This window comes from Ruditapes philippinarum, unplaced genomic scaffold, assembly GCF_026571515.1.
Source record: "Ruditapes philippinarum isolate M1 unplaced genomic scaffold, ASM2657151v2 ctg3014_1_1_1_1, whole genome shotgun sequence".
Taxonomy (NCBI): domain Eukaryota; kingdom Metazoa; phylum Mollusca; class Bivalvia; order Venerida; family Veneridae; genus Ruditapes; species Ruditapes philippinarum.
In genome coordinates, this window is record NW_026851588.1 from 279,721 (window position 1) to 304,034 (window position 24,314).

The 24,314-nt window shown below is 30.2% G+C and overlaps 2 protein-coding genes across 3 annotated transcripts in view; both read left to right on the forward strand.

Moving 5' to 3' along the window:
• LOC132753517 (uncharacterized) overlaps positions 1-24,314 on the forward strand; it is a 62,920-nt gene that overhangs the window by 37,164 nt on the left and 1,442 nt on the right. The window contains exons 1-3 of one of the 2 annotated variants that reach the window (XM_060744031.1): positions 21,932-22,001; positions 23,389-23,516; positions 23,885-24,015. In XM_060744031.1, coding sequence (XP_060600014.1) covers positions 21,968-22,001; positions 23,389-23,516; positions 23,885-24,015 — 293 coding nt within the window. In that variant the 5' untranslated portion in view covers positions 21,932-21,967. Of the gene's footprint in view, positions 1-21,931; positions 22,002-23,388; positions 23,517-23,884; positions 24,016-24,314 lie in introns of those variants that run through there. The other variant, XM_060744100.1, reaches the window with a different exon arrangement.
• On the forward strand, positions 5,090-15,369 carry LOC132752427 (uncharacterized). Its single transcript, XM_060742785.1, has 4 exons — positions 5,090-5,200; positions 5,618-5,706; positions 5,938-6,171; positions 15,314-15,369. The coding sequence occupies exons 2-4, from the start codon at positions 5,634-5,636 to the stop codon at positions 15,367-15,369; spliced, it is 363 nt and encodes a 120-aa protein (XP_060598768.1). The 5' UTR covers positions 5,090-5,200; positions 5,618-5,633.

The window sequence follows — 24,314 nt, forward strand, 5'->3', positions numbered from 1 at the left end:
ATCTTCATTCCGATAAGGCAAGAATTATGTAATTGTTTTGTCTGTAATAATTTGCTTAAAGCTTGCAAGAAAACTTTTTCCCTATTTTGCATCAGTTTACTACTCAGAAGCCCTTTATAAAGAGCTAGTGGAAGAGAAGTTTTTATCTGCCGACAAAGTAAGATTTGTCTTAACCCATTGCTTCATGAGCATTTTGTGAAAAATGGCTGTTTTCATTGAAAAGTCTCCCGTTACAAGTTCAAATTGCTATAATACTATAAAAACTGCTTCAACACTAATCAAACTTGGCACAAATGTTGACTGGACCATTGCCCTTGCAACAACATGCTCAGGCTTAAATTTTCTGTTACCATGGCAACGAGGGGACATCTCAAAATTGCCAAAAATCACTATTTTGCGTTGATTTTTTTCCATCAAAATTGATTTCAAAGTGCTGCAACTTCTCAATGGATTGAGATAGAGTCAAATGCTTTTCAGCGTTGGTTACACGTTACCTTATGATCAATCTGGGGTCATTTACAGCCTCTCACAAGTCCAAAATTTTCTTGGCGATGAGGGGGACTCCGCCCCCCTTCAAACCCCCCAAACAGAAGGGGGCACATCCCCCTTCTGGCAACCCCCTGATGTATCTTTTGGTTGGGGGGCCGCGCCGAAAAAGAGGTCACTTTTTTTAACAACATTTCTCAAACAAAAACAAGTGTTTGGGGCCTAAATAAGGCATTTTTTCATCATTTGAGACAACAAAAAGGGGGGGGGGTGAAAAAGGCGTTAAAAGGCGTGTATATGAAGTAATGGGTTAACAGAAAATGATGAAAATACTTGAAATTACCCTAAATCGCGTTTTTTCATGTTTAAACATGGCCTGTCATATAAATTTGAAGAAAAATTGTTGTTTTGTAGATTTTTTTATTTTTTCATTAACCAATTTTGCGCCGATGGGGTAGCATTATTTTATAAAGGTCAGTAAGAAATTTTCAGTCTGAACAAAGCGTTGATCCTCTAAATTTCCCCCAAAAAAAAAACCAAAACAAATTGGTCACATGTTAAAACCCCGTATTTTATAAAATTAAAATGTTTTTGACTTTAAGATATATAAAATGTTTCGCCAATAAAATATATATTAAATAAAAAACTAAAAATAAATTATAAAAAGTGTACTGCAGTCTCTTTGTCAGAAACTATGTTATTTCATAGGGCATAATTGCGATAAACTTGAAATGTTCAACTACTACTGCCGATGATGATGACACTCGATACTTTAATGAATTACAAATAATGGTCTACTACATAGGAAAACACATACCGACGCCAATGAATATTTTGAATCATATGTTGTATATCACGTGGTATGTCTATCCATCACAGTTATTCTTTTGCCCTTTCTACATTTAGAATGTTTTGGTATGTCTAATGAAACTTAGAATGTTTATATTATGTTAATATTTCAGTACATTTTAAAACTGTTCTCTTGAAAACATATTTTATATAATTCAATAGTTTAACAAAATGATGTATTATTCTGCTTTTTCTTATACATGAAAAGGCTGATATATATTTGCAATGGTTTTGCTTTTGTAAACCGTAAGGATAGCAATCTACTAGTATATGGGTTTTCCTTTTAAATATTTTTGTCGCAAACCTCTTCAATGTTTTTGTTTGCCTGTTTGCGTGTTGTTTTTTTGTTTTATTTGCTTGTTTGTTTGTTTGTTTGCGCCTGGGTAGAACCGCGGGTCTTCCGTTAACTAGCTAGCTACCTCAAATGAAAGCATCATGAGAAAATGACAGGATTCGAAGTCGCAGTGACTTTAACTAAAAAAATATCAGTAGAACTCTAATCAAAATGCTTATATTTACACTATCAGTCAAAATTGGGTAATTTATTTTACATTCCATTATTTACCATAATGATTACTTAAATGTTCGAAGACATTCTTGGCTATAATGGTCTGGATAAAGTTAGTCCTGTCAAAATTGATATCAGATGTCTTTGATGATAACAACAAAAGTAAATAAAGTTTACTACAAAGATTTACATAATCGTCTTAAGTGGCAAAGAAGGTATTCTATGAGATTCATTAATATGTCTGCTTAAAGAAAAAGTATTATTTGCATTATATTGTGACTAGTCCTATCTAAGATTCAAACCACGATTTTTGTTAAAACTCGGTTGATACATTACTTCCATCGCATTCATGATATTGCAAATTTATGCACATAAATTTAGATTGATAACAAAGGTCCTTATTTTATTTTCTTAAAACTTTTGACTACTGATCTACTTATTTAATATTTAAGACTTCCATAATAACGATTATTAAGATAAACGATCATGTGGCTATTTTATCAATTCTTAATGTAATCAGAGAAAAATTCTAGAAGATAAGTACGAGGGGTGTATAATAGGTTCAGAGACAATGTTTATAATTCTTTTATCTTTAATAGAATAATTTTAATAATCCACGTTACAAAGCTCGATAACTTATCAAATACTGTCTGGAAAAAATATAACATTGATATTCATGACCATACCGAATGCAACACGTAATCACAGCAACGTCACCCGAAACACTACGTCCATTTTTTCCCGACGATAGGTCTTTAATATACTCGGTTTTATGGAACGTCATAGTTACCTCGTGTTGTTACATTTCTTTTTATCTTGCCTGGAAAGCCTCTTATTATATTAAATATTAGTGTGGTGTTGCCATAGTATTTTGTCGACTTGTCTAAATATTGCCTTATTATGCGTAACAGTAGTCTTTTCTCTTCAAAATGTGATTATCTTTTCGAACTGTGATAATGACTTGTCAAAACTCTTTCTTATATTGTAAAACAGAAGTACTATATTGACAGTTTGACATACTTAAATAGCGTTGTAAGTTCATAACCATAATTTGTAAAGATACCACCATTATTTCACATGATAAGACGGTGTTTAGGCAGGTTAACATAAAGTTTAGCCAAAATAGCATGGCAATCTGAGAAAAAAGGCAGTGTTTAGACATGTCAGTAGCATCTTTCGACAAGTCAACAATACTGTTTGAACAAATATGACATAATAAATAACATTTACACAAACAAACATAATCTATTGTCAAGTCAACACTAGTATTTCACATAATAAGTATATTTTTAGACAGGATAACAACAGTTTTAGACAAGATAACACTTCTGTTTCACATAATAAGACAATTTCTAGACAATTTATCACCACAATTGGACAAGACAACATGCTATTTTGACATGAAGACATTCTTTAGGCAAGATACCACAGAATTGAACACTATTACATGGCAGTCTGACAAAATGTGACAGGGTTTAGACAAGACAATACCACATTGGGACAAGATAAAACGACAGTATAACATAAAACAACAGTGTCATAACAAACCAGGATAACATTTGGACAAGATGACACCAAGTTCCGACAAGATAATATTACTGTTTCACATTATAAGATAATTTCAAGACAAGTCAACACCACATTTAAATAAAGCTGTGTTTAGACATGTTGAAATCTTAATTCAAAAAGATGGCGTGCATGTTAGACATATTAAGACTTCCATAAGGCATGTTAACACAGGATTTGGATATGATAAGTTAACGTTTTGAAATAATAAGACAGTGTTTAGACAAGTCAGCACTACGTTTTGACAAGATAACATGAATATTTGACATAATAATACTACGTTAAGACAGGTTCTCATAAAACGTTGGCAAGCCAGCACTACTATTATACATAATAAGACACTTTAAGGGAAATTTAATACAAAATGCAACAACATGAGGCAGCTATGGCGTTCCATACGGTTCGGTTAATCATATTCAATTAATTTTGCTTCAATCGTTATGCTACCACTGTAGTATTAATGTTAGTAAGCGTAATTAAACAAAGGTTTAGTCTTTTTTTTCAATTAATTTGTTTTAAAACACAAAATAAAGATCTCGCACAAACTTATAGACTGAGTCAATTTACTTAGGAAATATTTTGGGTCCTTTGGACGTGCAAGCATTCCTTTTCTGTGTCATGCTGAATCATATTGGAAAAATATACTGTTCGTATCTAGACATGTTTTTGTATATCCAAATACTTTGTCAGGCGGTTCTGATTTTATTCATTTTCAACCAGATTTTCCGAAAGAAAATAAAAGTTACAAATCCGATTGGCTATGCGCAGGTGGTTTACGGGAAACATTGTCAAATCTTTTATATTTTATATGAGTCCGTCGACTATAATCATACGAAATCGGTATTTTACAGTTTATTTGCTTTTACAGTATTTCTAGAACAAGGAACACAAATTATAGCTTTATACACTTCAAAAAAACGTTTCTCTTTGACTAAAGGCTTTCCGGAGAAATGCTTCATAAACTTACAGGCTTCATTATGCATATCATATAATTGGTTACGATTCATTTTTGGCATGATATGCCATGTAAAGCCAATAATGCGAGTAGAAGTTTGCAATAAATACCACCTCCATCCCCTTACTTCAACGAAGAAGACGTTCATAAAGTTTTGACCCGAATCTTTAAATGGTCCATGATAACAATTGCAATGGAAAGAGTTAACAAAATTTGTCCCTACCAAGTTTAAAGCTGTCTTTCTCATAGCATGTAATTTTTGCATAAATAATTAACAACTAGTTGTTACTGTTGCTGTTTTGTATACAGATTTAATTTTATTTCGATTTTATAGGAAACTATACACGTTTAGACACATCTAGAACCAATCAGTACTGAGCAATGGTTGTAATGTTGCTAAAGGCAACACCAGCTTGCCCATTGCGGGGTTTGAGCCCACTGGGCTACTGATCTTGTATTTGACGCGTTAACCACTCGGTCATGCCGCCACGACATTTGTTGTTGACCTTGTGTTTTCTCTGACATGGTGGTTAAGTAAATATATGGCTTTTAGCATTTTAGGTTTGGTTTTAATTTCGTGGTAACGTTATTAATTTGGCGATTGCATGTTAAGTAATATGCATTAAATCAAAAAAATTCTCAAGTGAAACATAACAAAACTATTTATTATCTTTAAAACCTGTTTTCTAAAACGAATTTAATTCATCATTTTTCAAAACATGGTTTGTACAGTATAGATTGCCTGGATGTGGGTTCGATAGTTCCGACAGAATTACAGATTGTGTTCAGTCTCTTGTAAGACATCCAAAAGGACCTGTAAGTTATGACACATGGAGGTAAACATAATGTTTTGAAATCAATCAGACAGTATAATAATAAATATATTTTGAGGATTTAATCTTAACTGTATACGTTACTGTTTCGCGTTACGTACCATAATGCATATATGGACTCTTAGAAAAGATTTATTAGCAACTACATTTATTTGTTAAGGAAATTCCTAATGTGAAAATGAGCAGTTATTTCATATATTACCAAGTAAACATTGTAATACTATATTTTATGAAATAACGTCATATAAATGTGCAATACTTTAAAAATAGATCTAAACTTATACATAAATAGATATATGGACACTCACTTAAATAATTTATTAATATCTACATCGTTTATTTGTTTAGGTAATATCCAATCTCAAATAAGCATTTGTTTCTAATAGCACCAAGTAAATACTGATAATATGATATTTTCAGAAATGACGTCACACAAATGTGCAATACTTTGTCGACAATGTATTATCCTACGAACACCAGAGGAGTATTCAAAATCAAAGACCCGATAGGTAACTATTTTCCTTCCGATATTTAGAATTAGATTATAAATATCTTCAGGCATATTCATGATATATATACATGCATAATTGCAAAAATGACTGAACACAAGAATATATCGCAAATATGTTAAAATGACAATTTATTTCCTTAAAGTCACAATGATGTGCTTCAATAATGATTTAATGATGAGACACGTCTTTGAAATGTGTAATAATATATTGTATGTTGTACAATTTTAGGATCTATTTGGAGTGGAATAGCTGTTAATGTGGCCGTTGATGGCAAGCGTTATAAGATTTTCTATGGTTGTCCAAAGATGCCAGCAATAGACGATCGATGTGATGACCCTTTTTTAAATATATACACAAGAATGCCAAAACCTGACCCTTTGACACTTGCAGAAATTGACTCCATATTGAGAAAAGCGTTCGGATTCTCACTTGCAAGTCTGCCTAGAACATTCCATGGAAGGCGTAAGTTTTTTGTACTGCCTCATTACTAATTATTAATATATGTAAAACAAACAGTTCGAAAAAAACAACATAAAACAATAAAGTAATAGTAAAATTAATGACAAAACATCTCAGATTTATGCAAGAAGGGAAACAAATTACTTTCCATGTCGATTTATTGTTTGGTTTAAGAGATTCAGCCAATTATGTTTACTAAGTATAGGTTTGAGTGCATATTGGGCGTTCTTCGTAAATAAGAAAGCTAAAAAGGAGCGGAGTTTGCGAAGCGACTGTAGCTGTGCATTATTACAACGAACAACAACTCTTTATGTCATTAAATATACAAAACATTAATTTGTTAAGGAGCAAAAAAAATACAGTATTCATTTGCATAATTAAACGATAATCTTGGTAAAACAACTCCTTATCAATGAAAGTTTAACAGAAGTAATACAACAACCTACGTTGAATCCTTACACGAATCCCAAAATTGTGAATGATAAATTATTTATTTGCTGACAGACATTAAAAACAACGATGAACAATACAGTTGTCAGAAATGAAACATAAACAAATAAAAACATATTTCAGATAAAGCGTATTCATATCGTTTAAACCTCATTTATAATACAGTAGAACTTCGATAAAATAGAGAGAAATAATGAATCCCTAAAGAAAGTCCAACAAGACAAAATTGAAAATGTTGCAAGCTCGGTTTGATGGACGGTAATGGAATGTGCGAGTTACCTTCAACGCCTTAGCATCGGCCTAAGCAGAATTCAACATTTAATCATGGTTATTGTGAATTTTGAATTTAGAAACATCCGCAGATGTGTTCATACGGCGGTTATCATGAAACCTTCAATGTTACACTTTCGTGCCATTCTATGAAAAGCGGATACTTTCGTGCCATTCTATGAAAAGCGGTGTATTGTCCAAATTTCATCGTTGTTTCTTAATAGAATGGAACGATTCCATTTTTTAGCGTATTGAGGTTTTCTTGTTGTTCGTAAATATTGACCGTTTCATCATAAAATAATTGTACAAAACTGATAAAAGCATTTTCCAAATTGCCAGTCTATACGTCAATGTCCGAAAAAGAGAAATAATAAAAGATAACACAAATGCAACCACATGAGTTCGTGATTTATATCAGTAACGTTACTCACACGTAAAATGAACGCTACAAAAAATGTCGGTAAAGTTCGGAGGGCCTTCTTGTCTGTAATTTACTGTATTATAAGGACAAAAGCTGTAACGGGTACCGCCGCGATAGTGTTGCCTGTATAAACTTCTAATAATGTTTGTCAAATAAAGCAACATTTTCTGGAGTCAACAGTTTAAAAAAAACTGATTGTCTGATGACGTTGCAAATAAATTAGCCTTGCATTATTTTATCTTTACAGCAATATGAAGAGAAATGCTGTAACCTAACGAACATTGCCACGAAAGAGCCGCGTTGAATCATCTCTTTGTGTATCAACATTTTTTTTTATCTTTAAGTATATAAATCTTAGAATTTTCGTAAAAGTTACCATTTCCTGAAGCCAACCTTTACATACTATGGCCATTTGTCTCATTCCATCATGGATTGGCAATTCAATTAGTTTTGAGGTTCCCCTTTATAGCAATATAAAGCCTAAAGCTCAAACAAAAGGAAAATGGCTGAGAATGTCTTATCTGTTCTTTTGAATGGACGCTTAACAGGAGTGTTTCAACTTCATGAAAAGCTTTTCGATGATGACATGGACACGTTTTACATCGGCGGTATTTGCTTTCTTTAAATTATTGAATAATCTACATTGTACATACTACAATGGAGCTCATCTTTCAATCTATTACATACACTACATGCTTTTAGTCTACAGGTCGATTTAATCGACCTGTTTTAATAACAATGCTATTAGATGATAAACGGGATCGAGAAACACAAATAAGAAGTGTATTAAAATGAACAATATCTAGATATGGTTGAACTCTATGATCCGCAATATATTTAAAGAATATTGTTCTACTTGATTCTTTGAAATTTGTCGGACCAGTTTTGCATTAATTGATCTTAATTATTTTGTTAAACGTTTGATAAAACAACTTTGGATTTCCAACATTTGGGAATATACAATCACTATTTAAACCAAGTGTATATAACAAATCTCAATAATTAGCACCAAATCTTCCATTTTTTGATGGACCTCTATATCTGTTTTTTTCATCATTATAGATTATTTTTGTTATATTTGCCGTGATCTAATTCCAATAACTTAATCCACAATTTTATGATGCTATAAAACTTCAAATTTCTGTAACAGCATCATTCCTTATCTACATTTATTAAATCATTTCGTTTACTTATTTTACGCTTGGAAAATTTCATATGGAACCGTTCAATAGGTTTTCCTGAATTGACCCGCTGTAGGAAAGGTAATTTCAATTTATCCAGTAAGTTCAATCTATGTCTGATACCTGTACATATATGCTAGTATATTGAAACATTTGTTTTTCCATTTCAAATGTAGTCAGTGTTCGTCCTCTGCACATCCGTCCGAAAAAAGACCTGTCATGTCAAACCTGTAGAATTACCTGTTCTATTTCTATCATACTCGTATATGGCTGCTGTTAAACAGATTGTATACTGTAGTCTTGCATTTGTCATTAATCACATGTTCAGGTCTTATTTTTTTAGCCCTAAACACATTTAAAACATTATAAAAAAAATGATATTGTCTTTGCATTATGTAGTTAACCACGTCTGATTACTGTTTAAATAAGTCACATTTTCGTAATGCTTAAATGAAGGGGAAACAAGAGCTTCAACAGTATTATCAAACTCATGTATACAAGAATCAAAATCGCTGTTACACATACTTTTTGCTATATTTTACTTGAAACTATCTTACATGATTTTGATTTCATTTATTTTCATTTTTTTTTAATTTTACTATCATGCAACCTCATAACCTACCGTAATGATTTTGCTAGTGTCGTTACCATTTATTTCATTATACTGTCATTTATGCATAAATGTAAAAGTGTTATATGACCTAAACAAGAACATGTTTAAAAGGGTTTTGGTTTAAACACATGCAAACAATGAAGGATTTTGTTGTATTTGGGAAAATTACAAAAGCTTCTGAAGCCAGATGTTGTGTTAAAGGAGGGGGAATGAAAAATGAGTCAATATGATAATGCTGGCCTTTAAAAAATATATCTAGAGATCAAATATCAAATGAAAGATAATATTTTGTTTGGAATAAGAAGCATGGTCGGATCTATATTGTCCTGAGTAATAAAACACAAACTTTAAAGAACTAATAAGATTCAAATTCAAGGTTGAATAAAACTGTTGCGACAATAAATACCTGGTAGAAATGTAAAGCGGGAAAGAAGAACTGACAGCCTGTGTTGTGAAAATGATCTTAACGCTTATATGAAGCTCATTGGTTACATATTCTGATTATATATGTTAATTCTAATTGTTTTAAGTATTTTGACTATCAAAGTAAAACCAACCAATAAAAGTGAACAACATTTGTTCTCGCAAATTTTAAACAGTTTTTAAACCCGAATTTACAAGACGTATTTTTGTTTTATGCCACTTTTTATAGACAAAACCATCCGGGATATATTTTGCAATATTGGCAAAGTCTCCCAGAGGTACCATACAATTTGTCAATGCGCAACCAGTTTAACTTGAAACCCCTTACCGGCTGTGCAGATAATCGCTACATAAATTGAGATTCCTGATAGCATACACATATAAAAAAATGACATAAAATATTAAACTTATTTTGAAAATTACACAAAAAGCCAAGCACATAAATACACAAATATTTTAGAAGCAATGTTATAAGAATACAAGTATAAGCATTTCCAAAATGCTTGGAATCGCCGTTCAGCCATGAATATAGAATAACATTTCCTCTCTTGCCTAATACTCTATTGTAACACAAAGCCATCAAAAATAACTTGATTAACTCTACCATTCCGTCTTTGTCAAAATATTTTGACGCGCTCATTTAGATTCTGCTGGGTTAGAACGTAGGAGTTACTCAGTATTGACCATGAGAAAAATATGACAATAACTCGTAGTTAGACTACATGCGCTACTTAATAAGTACATGTATCAATCGTCAAAAAAATAGCTTTTTGCCTAATTAACAACAGTTACTTGCTACACATTAATGTTGATGTCTGTGAACATGGTATAAATGGAACATTGTGTTATATACTCCGCCGACTGCTTTTCGAAGTTACTTTTTTCTGAAACCGACTATAACTGACCTGCTACATGCAATAATGATGAAATAACAACACTCATAGTATTAAACTCGCCCGGAAGAAAGCATTTATAAAGTGTTTTTCTTTAAGTGCAAGTTTTGGAAAGAAAACAAAATATACTCTTTTTTAGACTACATTCTCTAATCAGAAATGACATGTAGCAAAAAAATATTGCAATTTGCTGTGTTTATCCTGCAAGAGACTAAAGACTGGTACTGAGTTCGTACATTGATAATGGTATTTTTCAGTTGTACGAATAAGTAACCCGACAAAACATGGCGGTTGGGCGAGTCCATTTAAGCATCCCTCATTGAAGTTTTTTGACGTCCATTTTGTTATCATGTGATATTGAATTATTCGCTTTGATTGGCTAAAGGCAGGCGGTGTACAGGTAGAACTGTTCAAATCTTGTCAATTGTATATATCGCCGTCCAGGAACGGCGATAGTAAATTTGAGCAAAATTTCAAACGAATGGTTACTGACTGCTTTAAGCTAGATAACGGAATTAGAATTATAAAAACAATAACAATCAATTTATCTAATATCTTTGTGGTGTAAATTTAGGTAAAAACGATCAAGAATTACAGAAGTTTTATGTAACGATATAAAGTACGTCGATCTTGACAGTCATTATGATTAGAGACTGTCTGATATGGACATAGATAGTTATTAAAGACTAAGTCAATAATGTGGTGCTGGTTGATTTGATTATGAATTTTATGTTATAATTATTTGAATAATGTTTTATTTTTTATTTGATAAAATAGACGTACACGATGTTTGTTTTTTTGTTGTTGTTGTTGATGTGTGTTGTTGTTTTTTTTTCTTTTTTGGTGTTGTTTTTGTGTGTGTGTGTTTTTTCATCTGTACTGTATACGTATTACACCAGAGCGTCTTTCTATTGCAATATTAATTTAATAAATAGAATAAATAAACGTTATATTATAATAACATGTATTTTACTAAATATTTTATTTATTTTTTTTAAATAGACGCACACAAAGATTTTTGTACCTTTGATTTTACCAGAGCGTGTAAATTAAATAAAATACCAGAGTTGGTGAATATAAACATAGCTATATAAGTAAAAGATAATATGTTAAGAGAAAATGTATGAAAGTGACAAATAAAACTATAAGATTTAACAATATTTCAACTGGAGAAATAAAATGTGAATTAATGACCCGTGTTGTAAATTTTATGTCTACAAACACATATAGCGTTACTGAAATGGACGATTTTGTTTGTAAAATAATCATTTGCAGACTAATACTGTAACATTCAAGTGAAAATAAATTGCTGATAACTTGGTATGTGCGAGGAAAATTGGTATGAGCATATCAATTCAAAGTAGTTAGTATTCACTTAGTTATAAGACATTATTTGACTTTAATTTCTTGTAGTCCTTTATATGATGTAATAAATGTCAAATGCATGTCATAGGAAATAGGCAATCACAGTTAGCACTTGGCTTATCTTGATTTTACTTAGAACATGATATAAAAATATTACATTTTCAATATGATTTAAAAAATACTGCACAATGTCATACCAAATTGTTTATGTTTTTACTAAAAACAAAACACACAATTAAACGGATGAAATTTGGTTTCGATGGATCTCCCCCTTTTTGAAAAATGTACATTGTATGCTTTAAACTAGTTTTTAAAAGTTTCATTTTTTTATCCAAACTTACTTTTCAAAGTAAAGTAAACGGAATCAAAATGACAATAATTCTAGTGGTCAGTTACAAATCGAGTAAGAAACGAAGAAAATTGTACTAGACTAGATCATTTTTAAATTAATGGGTGCATTTGTAACATGAAAAGACTGGATTGTTAATGATGAATTTGATGATCAAATCTACGGATGTACTTTGCATTTTGAATGTGACAAAAATAATTAACTGATTATCTGATTTAATGAATTCTAATTTGAAAGAAAAATGAAAACAAATATTCCAGAATTAATGACATAATTACAGAATAGAAAAATGACACAACGCTTGACTGCTTTATTACGATAAAAGCTATGACCTTTGTACAGTAAATGAACGAACTGTATACATAAATCTTAAGCTTCACGAATTCCTAAAATATATAAAACTTCTAAAGCGCATTAATTGATGATAATGTAGTAATATCGCTTTGAAAGCGTTTTGAGGTTGTGAATAATTTTATGAATTCTAGTATATTTATGCATATGTTACAGTTTGTTAACAATAAGATTGTTTTCTACTAATACATCTTGCTGACCATTTAATGAAATATGTAACTTTTCGATAACAAAAGTTCTTTTTATATCATGTTCGATCCAGCATGTGCCTCTCAAACCAGTGTAGACTCATTTCTGATTACTTTTAAAATCATAAAAATCGTTGTATGCTAACTTTAGAAAAGAAGGGTTATGACTTTCATTAGCTACATTGATGTATTCACAATAAAACACTACTAGAATTATGTAAATTTATTCCCGGGCTTTCTTCTTTCTATTTCTGATTAAGCCATGAAAACGAGTAGGGGCCATCAATCACGCTTGGTTCAAGACTTTTTCCTGGTAATTATGAATAAATTTTCATGGTTTCTTTCAGAGAGAGAGAGAGAGAGAGAGAGAGAGAGAGAGAGAGAGAGATTTTAATTATTTTATCACAGGCTAGTATTACAGCAATGTATCACATTTTTCAAGTTAAAACAGAATAAATTAACTGTGAAGCAGATGATAAAATTAATAAGCATTAGATATTTTTACCTTCAGACAAACTTCAATAAAATAATATTATTATTCAATAATAAAATTCATTATATCACAGTTACAAACTTAAACCTATTGCTAAAACGTTTATATCCATGCAACACTAGCAATTGTATCAGCAAAGGATATGCAATTTTGTAGCAAATAGATGAGTAGATCTGAACCACATAAACAGTAATGAAAAAAGCTAACAGGTACGATCTTTTATATTATAATTATTTCACAATACATCAACGATATCAACGAAATAATCAATTTTCTATTAGAGTACAGAATTTTTGCCTTTCTGTTTGTTTATTTTCTTAGTAATATTCTCATGGTAACTATCGAAAATAAGTATAAATATTTGAGGTTTGGAGCAGATACATTCAGAAATGAATAACTTATAGTAGAAAATAACATTTTTTAACATAAATTCTAAGCTCATTTGAGGACAATTCTGAAACAAATCGTATGCTAGGCATACCTTTAGGATATGTTTCCTGCTTTTTAAATTTGTCGTCTTTTGACGTCTTATCTGTGATATGCAGGCTTCATAACCTGTGATCCTCTTTAAAATTCCCATTTTGTTCAGTTCCGCACATTGTTTTCTCATTTAGGGCACACGCTGATAACTATTGAAAATAAGTAAAAATATTTGTGGTTTGGAGCAGATACATTCAGAAATGAAGAACTAATAGTAGAAAATAATATTTTTAACATAAATTCAAAGCTCATTTGAGGACAATTCTAAAACAAATTGCATGCTAGGCATACCGCCTGCTTTTTAAATTTGTCTTTTAACTTCTTATATGTGATATGCAGGCTTCATAACCTCTGATCCTCTTTAAAATTTCCATTTTGTTCAGTTCCGCCCATTGTTTTCTCATTTAGGACATACACTTTCTTTTACTTAGGGAACATACGCCGCTTTTCATTGAATGGCGCGGAAGTGTCCCACTGATAAACAGCCGTAAGAAGACATCTGCAGATGTTTCTAAACATTTTACCATTTTTATGTTAATTTGTTGAATTCTGCATAAGCCGGTGCAAGGGGCTCGGACGGTAGTTTGCATTTGACAGTGTCGTCTATGAACAGGCTCAGTCAAACCGAGCCTGCAAACTTTTCAATCTTGCCGTTTGTACTTTCTTTAAGCATTCCTATATTTTCTATTTTATGAATCTTGTCGCCAATCATGTTGGTAATGATAAGGAGCATATATTGTTTGAAAGTTGAAGTAGATACCTTAAGAAGTAAAGAAGATATATAAAAATATCATTTACAAGGAAAAATCTAAGTTGAAGACGGTAATTTTGAAAAAGTTGAAGTTACAGGAAAAAAACAACATTTTTAACGACAAATCTGAGCTTTTTAGACAATTATGGAAATACTATTGCTAGAGTTAAAAACCTTGTCACATATGATTGGTTGATCATCAGGAAAACATATAAATTTTGAAGTTGATCCCTGGAGTAATAAAGAAGTAAGAGTAAGCAAATATATTTTTAAGGTACATGCTAAGTTCAAGGGGTGTTAATTCTGAAAAAAATATTGCTACTTGAGTTATAAACCTTGTCACATAAGATGAGATTAATGATAAGAAATATATACTTTTAGTTTAAAGTTGATAACCTAAGGAATTAAAATGTTATAGTAAAAGAATAATTTTCCGCACCAAAACTTGAGTCTTATCTGAACACGGACGTGGACGACGACGCCAGGGTGTATTGTAGGACAGCTCTTTATATACTTCGTATAGTCGAATTAATAAAACCAAACTTTCAAATATAAATGGTTGAACAACTATTCTGAAAAAAAGAAAAACAAACACTTTTAGCTTTGATATAATTATAAAATATATAAACAAGATGTATCAAATTAATCAATAACTTTATAACTTAGTTTAATTATATTTGATATTTTTAGGAATAGCGAGATACAAATGTGCCATTATCTCTCGTCAATGTACTTTGCAAAGGACACACCAAGGATACCAAGGGTAAGTTAAAGATGTAATATTTTATTCTTTGAACAGTACTAAATAACTTGTAAAACAAATATAGTTTCAAGTGAGCATGTCACTCAACTTACTCTAGAATTTAAAGAAAAGTTGGCATATCCTTTTAAATTTATTGTATTGTTCTTATTTTAAGGATTTGTATGGGGCGTTGCTGTCGACTTTAAACGTTATAAGATAAAGATAAGATAAAGTTGTCGGTAATGAGCAATCTATGTTATGACCCTTTACTTAGTATATAAACAATAAAGCCAAAACCAGACCCAATAGTTCTCACAGAAATTGAAACAAGATTACGAAATATTTTTGGAAGTTCTCTTTCTTTCTAGTAACCAAAGAACATTTCGTGGAAATCGTAAGTTTTTGTTTATGATTCTTGACAAGTGAACTGTGTACTTATTCTTATATATTGTTGAGTTTTATGTAATTTTTTCTATGTACTGATTCGTTTGTATTGTTCATTTATTTTATGTGTTTTATTCATTTGCATTGATATATGTGTACTTATTATTTTCTATAATGAATAATTTATATCATGTTTGAAGCATTTATCGCAATTATCCATCAAATCTTATTGGAGAGTCTTATTTAGATATTTTCTGTTTCTGAAGAAAGAATAAGAAAATGGTTATTATTATTATTACTGTTGTTGTTGTTGTTGTTGTTATTGACATGAAGATCTGCACATTAGTTACTACTCTTTTAAAACACTTTATCACGTACTTATTATATGCTGTGGAAAATTTTCCCTTTTCAAAATTTAGATTCATATAAGTCAGTGAAAAAAGACAAGTATAATTAATATTTCTGTTGTAATTAAATTTCAAAATAAAAGAAACTTGCACCAGCAGCCAAACCCTGATTGCGATCTTATCTTACAATTTACCCTGCTTTGTAAGTGCGAAAAAGATACACGTTTCAATTTGAAAATCAAATATTAGGTAAAAAACAGTATAAATCCATATTAGACAACACGACATGACTGTTATTATGTCTTCAAGTCGCTATCGGTTCCAGCAAGTTTTCAAGGTTTTAAAAGAGGCACTTCCTTTAGTTACAAAAATTCGTGTTTTTCTTGTTTCATTCATTCATTTTTAATTGCGTTGATCGTTGAAAAAAATATCTTTTTAAAGCAAACAAAAATGGCTTCGATTCTGCATGGTGCGATATTTTATTCAAATGTTTTACCATAATTAATTCTTAATAAAGTGTAATTTATCATTTATGGATAAATATTCATTGTCGAGTAACAAATTTAGGTAAGTTTGTCTTAGCTGACAAAATTCGGAGAAATCAGTATTCCATGCAAATATAGTTCGTACGTTTTTATGATTAAGTTTGCAAGTACGTGTGTAAACAGTTTGTCATAAAATGTTGTTTTTTTTGTAGCATTGATACATCGGCCAACGTCTGCACAAATAAGACGAGCATAGACTTGTTCGTGAACAAAAAAATTAAACTATAACAGATCATTGACAAGAATCTTAGCAGTGACTTAAATTCTAAAAATGTTCAAACATTTCGGGTTTCATACATTGAAGCCAAATGATACCAAGAAGCTTAGTTTCACAAAATAATTTCCATTTTATCATATTCTTATCAATTTTCTTAACCATCTCTCTCATTTCTGTCGGGCATTTTTCCAAAATTTATCGTTTTATTTTCTTTAAACTTAGTAAAATCATTTAAGCATTGTAACCACTCTGAAATAAGTACGAAAACAAAATCAGGTATGGCAGCATTTATTTATTAATTTCGTGTTAGAATTGAAATAATATATCCCTAACTGTGATTTAATCGCTTGATAAAGTCAATGTTTGTCGTTCGGATGCGCATCATTATATCACTCGGGCTACACCCTCGTGTTATAATTCCTCGCATCCGAACTCGAAACAGTGATTTTATTGAGCGATAAAATCACAGTTAGGGATATGTTTTTTCTTAAACATTAAGAACATTGCAAAAAGTTTAAAATTCAAAATTTTTAAACCATTTTTCTTTTCAATTTTAAAAATTTACTGTTTAATTTCGGGCAAGGGGAAATGGAGGGTTTTTAAAATTTTAAAACCACGGGCTAAATAAAAATTTTTTAAATTTTTGGGCCGGGGGTTGGCATTCTTTGGGGAATTCATTCTGTTCTCTTTTATCATTTAAGCATTGCAATAATTTCAGAAGGTATTTTATTTCAAAATTTATCGAGATTTTAAAAATTTTTTGCTTTTAAAATTTCATTATAAAATAAAAATTTTATGCCGTTGTCCTTTAACCAGGATTTTTCAAACAGAACTAAAAACAAAATTTTTTTCCCACGTTAAATTTCTTTGAAAAAAGATTCAAAAGGGTTTTATTTTCAAATAGTTTTCAAAATGATGTAAAAATTTTTAAAACTTTAAATTTTTTGTTTTGTATTTAAGGGGCTGTATTGATATTACAAATGTTTGTTCATGTCAATATATTTCCTCAGCGACAATGTGACCAGACACTGCAGCAATGGTGTGCTGGATTAATACATTTTCTAAATGGAAAAGCTACTATTCGTTTAAAAATGAATGTACTCAGTTATGTAAATATAAAACATTTTGTAAATTTGATGGGAAAAGGGTCGAAAAAATTTTAAATAAAAATTCCTTTTTGCCCTTTTTTTTATAAATTTAAAAAGTACTTTTCCAATACTAAATTGATGAGAAAAAGGGGCAGTTTGTACAGAGAAAACATAAACAAATTTAAATCATAATTATCGGATTGAATGAATTTTAATTAGAAAGTACATAACGTTTAACATAACACAATTCTTTGATCTAGAATGAATTACATAATTGCATTAGAGAACAAATGTCATAATGCTTGATTGCATGCTTACGATTTAAGATTTCTGTGTTATGTGAACGAACTGTGTAGAAGATTTACGAATTCCCAAAATTAAATTAAAAAAAACATCTTAAAAGTACTTATAAAGGATGATGATGTAGTGTTAGAGTTTTCAGAATGAGAATGATTGTGTGGCAAACCAAATTATTCACTTTTGAAATCGGTTTTGTGTTTTTTCTATCATTTTTCCCCATTCGTGTTTTGGTGATTTATAAGGTACAAAACCTTAAACTTAAATTTGACTCTAATTGTTTTAATTGTACAAATACTTTACTGGTACATGTATCAATATTTTCACAATCGATACGTCTTAAAATTTCACAGTGCGAGTTAAATCTCGTAGAATCATACTTATCATATTTAAAAATGCATGGATTCCATTCAGTTATGACTTCAATTTTATTTTTTCTTTTATTTACTATATTTTTTTTATTTATTTTTATCAATCTGTGCTTCATCATAAAAGTTAATATAGCGCAATTCAATTACATATCGATGTTATAAATGAATTAGTCAAACATTGATTGCCATTGAGCTATACTTTAATAAGTATTAGTACAACTTGTATTATTAGAAAAATATAAAATAGAAGTCTTGTCATTGAAAGCTATTGTAAATTGAACTTGCTTTTTAGATAAGCCTGTTACTTAAATGATTTACCTTTTACAGTTGAAATGACAACTAGGCATATTTTTAAAAGCCAAAGGTATTGTCCTTGCGGATTAAAATCTTTAATACCAATAAACTGTGTCCTAAAGAAAGTATATAAGGAACTTTTAAATGAGGCTATTCATGGTAAAAAAGGTATAATAATAACTGAAAGTTGCACATGTTAAACCACAGTTATAGACGGTACAAGTTTGATTCCGTGTTTTAAACAAAGGTTGTTTGATTGTTTCCTACAGTCATGGGAAGTTTAATTGATACTTAGTAGCAAAATATGTGCATTGGTTTACAAAGTTAATACAAAACTTTATTTAGATTTGTAATAAAAGATAGACTATTCATTACTAGAATGAGCACCTTTTCTATGCATAGATACGGCAATAATGGAAAAGACAGAGAAAATAGAATATGTCAGATATTTGAAAATAACTTTTATTTTTTAAATGTACGATAATTACTTTTATTAAAAATATATATAAGTGATTGGGCCTTTAATAAGTTATTCAACACTCACCCTCAGTTTCGTAAATTATATTTTGTATATGTTATATTCATATTAATGATTAATTTAACATGCTATTCAGTGTTGTATTTTTTCTGGTCATTTGAGATCATTGAGTCCAGCACTTTAAGTTGTTGAGAACTGAATAACGCTCAAGCCGGTGCTAGGGGCATGAGGGATGTTGCACATTTTCATTATCCCTCATGTACTGACTCAATAATTTTAAATATAATTTTGCTGTTTTTAATGCTTACAAGGGATCACTTTTTTTCCAGAAATTTATAACACTACAACAGCAGGAGTCAAGTGCTGTGTGGCAGCCGTAAAAATTTGCCCCGTAACTTCACTTCAATATTTTATATTTTTCTGGTCCTTTTGGAATCATTGTACATTTTAAGTGTTGAGAAATTGAAAAACGAGTCTGCAATTTTCATGTAATTTTGCTGTTTTTAATGTTTTCCACAGGATCACTTGATAATGTTTAAACCTTAAAATTTAATTAACTCTATGTTCTGTTATATTCAAAACGATTCGTTGCAACTTGATTTTTTATAATAGTTTAATGCAAACTGTAACGTGCAAGTGTTAGCTGCTAAATAAACTCTAATCAAATGGCTCTCTTACAACATGAAATTCCAGTTATAGCCATTGTCTCTTAACAATGGATATCCACTTCAGCAATATATCAAAACATGCAGATGTCACTAATATTGTCGCGTGCCGGCAGTACAGGACTTTAGCAGGAGTTGTTTGTTGGTCTGTTTTTGTAGCGCTATCTTTTACAATCTGATAGGGACGTAACTGTACTAATGATTCGAATTAATTAGGCACAAAGACTTTGAGTTTGAATCATCTACTTGCAGTTGAACCATATATGTATTTTTAAAAATGTAGTACAAATCAGATGTAGCACTTCAACAAATTCTATTTTGTGTATATAAATAATTGTCATCACACAATTTATCACACACCCGTGCCGATTTTGCGACTCCGTAAATATGGTATTGCACGGCCGTGCATATATTTTGACGTGACGTCATTAGCATTATACAAACATAGTGTAAAGACGCGCTATGTGTTAGCGTTATACTATAGGCGCGTCAATGAAAAATGGCTCTTAATTCACATTAAACGGTCTTTATTTTGGGCATGTGATAAATAGAATATTAAATTCGTGTAAGTTCATTACTGAATTTATTGTACTCGTTGGATGAAATAATATTATTCAACTCATGCAATAAATTCAGTATTGAATTACACTCATTCAATATCCTCTATATAATATATGTTATTATAACAGCAACTGTCATAATAATTCAAAGTAAAAATGATGAGCAATGTTAATTTGTAATTAAATGCACACAGAATTCAGTTATTAAGATGTTATTACAGCATAGGAGTTTGTTAACTTATGATACTTATGAATAATTTACTATTGTACAGCACAGGATGCATTTTAATCAAAATTTCGCTGATATTATCGCGTATTAAATTAAGACGTTAATGGCGTTCCATAAAAATATATACAAGTCAGTGAACCGTAGTCGCTTATATCATTTATCAATAACAGCAGAAAAATAATGTTCAAAGTCATTAAATATTAACCATATATTGTTAGACAGTAACAAATAATGATGTGAATTCTAATAAAATGAGTGAAGTGTAAATAAATTGTCTTTCTGTAAAGAATCTTGCTGACTAAAATTAATGGCGCTAGACCGCAGACGAATTTATACAGTAAGTTCAATGGCCGCAAAAATTTCACATGTTTCAAATTTTCTAAGACAGCGTAAAAGGATGCTGCTTCTAAGAAAGACAAGACTAGACTGATCTAAACGGCTGATTTCGCCGTATTTATATGAAAAAGCGCAACCACTGCCCAAAAGTGGTTGAAATGGTAGAAAAACAATCAACAACCAAAAATGGTTGACGGCTGTCAGACAAAAATGATCGGAAACGATCATAAACTGATCGGACTGAACTTAACTTTAATGGAGGAAATTTTTACAATAATAAAGCTATAGGCAAATACAATAATGACTATTACCAAAAATTCACTACCTTTTAGTGGTTACAGAAACTAACCGATGAAACAGCTATAAATAACCAATAATGCAAAGTACAAAATGGCGGCGTACAGTAAATTTCCAACACATGAAAGTTACATTTCAAGGAAAACACAGTGAAATATGTGGATTTTAACAAAGTTACTTGGCAGTTTGTTAGAGAATTACATTCTTCATCTGAGGAAATCAGACTTTACATAAAAATTTTAAAAAAGTTTTAAAGTCAAGATTAAAAGGATTGTTTACAAACAATTACAGCTAAAGTGTCACGGATAAGGATTTCTTACACATGAAGTACCAGCAGCTAATACCATTGGTATAACCTGTATAAATGGGCTTAAGTGTTTTGTTTAAAAGTCAATGCACGGTTCATTTTTCATTTTATGCCTTGTTAAAGTCAACAACTGGTACTGGATTTCACAACCCACTGATAAAGTAAAGTTCATGTAGGTAAGTGTTCTTAATAAATAATTGTTATACAGTTCACAGTTAAGTTAATGATTAATGACAGATACCTGGGATACATCATTATTGGTAAGTAAAGGCATACATAAGATTCTTTTAAAACCTTTATTGAGTTCAATTTATAGGTTTTGTCTGGTATTTGATTGAGTGAGTCATCTATCTTAATTAATTGGTGATTGTCATGTATAAAAGTATAAAACACTTCTAATTCAAAAGTAGTCGCATGTGTCTGAAAGACTTGGGAAAAGGAAGAATAAGTATCTTACAACGCTTAAGTTATAAGTTTTGCATGATCCAACTGGATTTTGTTATAATAATTTATTTTTAGTTTATAAAATAAATGAGATTTATTAAGATGCTCTTGCGTTAACTAAATTTCATCTAATTTGCTTCTACTTGTGCGTGAAATGAAAGAGGAAAAAGTATCCCATTTACTAGAATTTAGTTATAAGTTTTGCATGATTCAACGGGATTTATTTATTGTAATTTCATTAACATGATTTAAAAAGTTGATTTATTCAATTGAATTTTCTCTAGCGTAATTCAATTAAACTCTAAAACTTGCGCTTTTTTTCAAATTATTAAATCAAGATAAATCATTATACTGATAGGAAAATAACATATCTTTCTTGTATATTATGATATGTTTCAACAAACAATCAACGATATAATGAAAATAAATAATACAATAAAGGACTGTTTAAGAAAAGATATGTAAAGCAAAAGTGGGATACACCCATGAGCACTTGAGCTTCAAGGTTTGTCTTTGATTACAATTGGGATTATAAAATGTCTATACGAATTGTTGATAGTATCCATATACTCTCTAATATGCCGCAATCAAGATTTCATTGTCTGGACATAAATGTAATTAATATATATTTGGATGTAATATTTCTAAAATCATATTTACATGTGAACCATGAAAATATTTTAAGATAATCTTAAAAGAAACATATTTTATTGATTAACATATAGCAAAGCCTTTATACTTAATGGAAGTAAATAAAATATGAAAACTCTGCACGAATATCTTTTTTTTTTCAAGATTATTGAAGGCGTCTACGAAACTTTAATTATAAATTGCATAATTAACATTAGAATTTACTAGACCTATTCATTGATATGTTTGTATAGCTCGAATTCTACTATACGATTGGTATTTGTTGTAAATACCCGCTTTGCAGTCGGTATATGACAGTCGTTGAGTTCAATTATTTTTTTATCATTGACACTAAAACGGAAAAAATTGAGAAAACAACTTTACATACTAACGATAATTATTTTTTCTTTAACCCTATTGTATAAATTTGTCATGTAAATTTATAATAAATTTATAATTGTATATCATTTCTATCTAACTAAAATTGCACATTCGAATAAAATCTTTTTTGACTTGACACTTAACTTTTAATACGCATATAAAATTATCAATCAAAATGTAATAAAATTGCATAATTGCATGTTAAAATTACAAATGTTTAGATTGATATAAAACACACAAGAAGAATTTTATAATACTATGACCACAGCAGATTTCGTACAGAAAATGTTTTATTTGTATTGTTTTGTATATGATTATGTAAATGTATATACTCGGGGAATGAATATGTTTGATCTTTAACATAAAACCTTACATTTCAGAGACAAATATGGCAAGGCTCATGTTGCTGTTCATATGTGTTGCTATATTTAGCATTGCTTATGGTAACGACGTGAAGCAAAGGCTACAACGAATTCCTCCACCAGTCCCTTTCTTTAACGAAGATGCAGTAAGTTTTTTAACAAATAAATTTACAAACATTTCCAAGTTATACCTACCTGAAAAAATATTAAAAATAATTTCGATTTTCTATAAAATATATTAATTTTTTTCATCATTTTTTTTTTATTTTGATTTATATGCTTGACTACTTCTTGTGAAAGTTAATTTATCTAAAACGTCACTGTAAATGTTCCTGAATGTCTAATCTAAACTTTTCAAATGTTAAAACATTTCAATTTTCCTTACTATTATTTTACATTTCATAATTTGATATCGTACTTGAAACATTATTTCCGTTTTTTGTTAAAAGTAATAAAACGGTTCCTATATCATGAAATTGGAATCAATGATAACTTGGGTATATACATTTTATAGTCACTCGGCCGATGGTTTGTCCAGGCTAGATTAGCGGGGTGCGGGTATTCAAGTTCCGACACAATCTCAGATTTCTCACAGTTATTAAGTCGTGAAGGAAGTGGTGCATTGATAAGCTACGAAACATGGAGGTAAAATTGAAAAATAATTCCTTCTAGAAATGGCTTATTCTTAAAGTCTATTTTTGCGAAAGTTATTTCTTTTTCTATTGAATGGTACTTCAAATAGACTATGTTGTCACTAATGTTCAATCTAAGAAAATGTTATCCACAGTATTCAGGCATTAAAAATATTTTATACTTTTTAACTTTCTTTCCTTCTTTTCCTGCAGATATTTTCAAAATATAGTTATGCAGAACTGTCAGTACACTAGTATATTTTCTTCTTGATCTTTACGAAATACAACTTGATAATTATACTAATATGTCAT

Excerpts from the sequence above, each read along its gene's own strand:
- LOC132752427 (XM_060742785.1), top strand. The coding sequence starts at position 5,634 with ATGTGCAATACTTTGTCGACAATGTATTATCCTACGAACACCAGAGGA. Across the intron at positions 5,707-5,937 it reads CAAAATCAAAGACCCGATAG|GATCTATTTGGAGTGGAATA; the intron begins GTAACTATTTTC and ends GTACAATTTTAG. Across the intron at positions 6,172-15,313 it reads TAGAACATTCCATGGAAGGC|GATTTGTATGGGGCGTTGCT; the intron begins GTAAGTTTTTTG and ends TCTTATTTTAAG.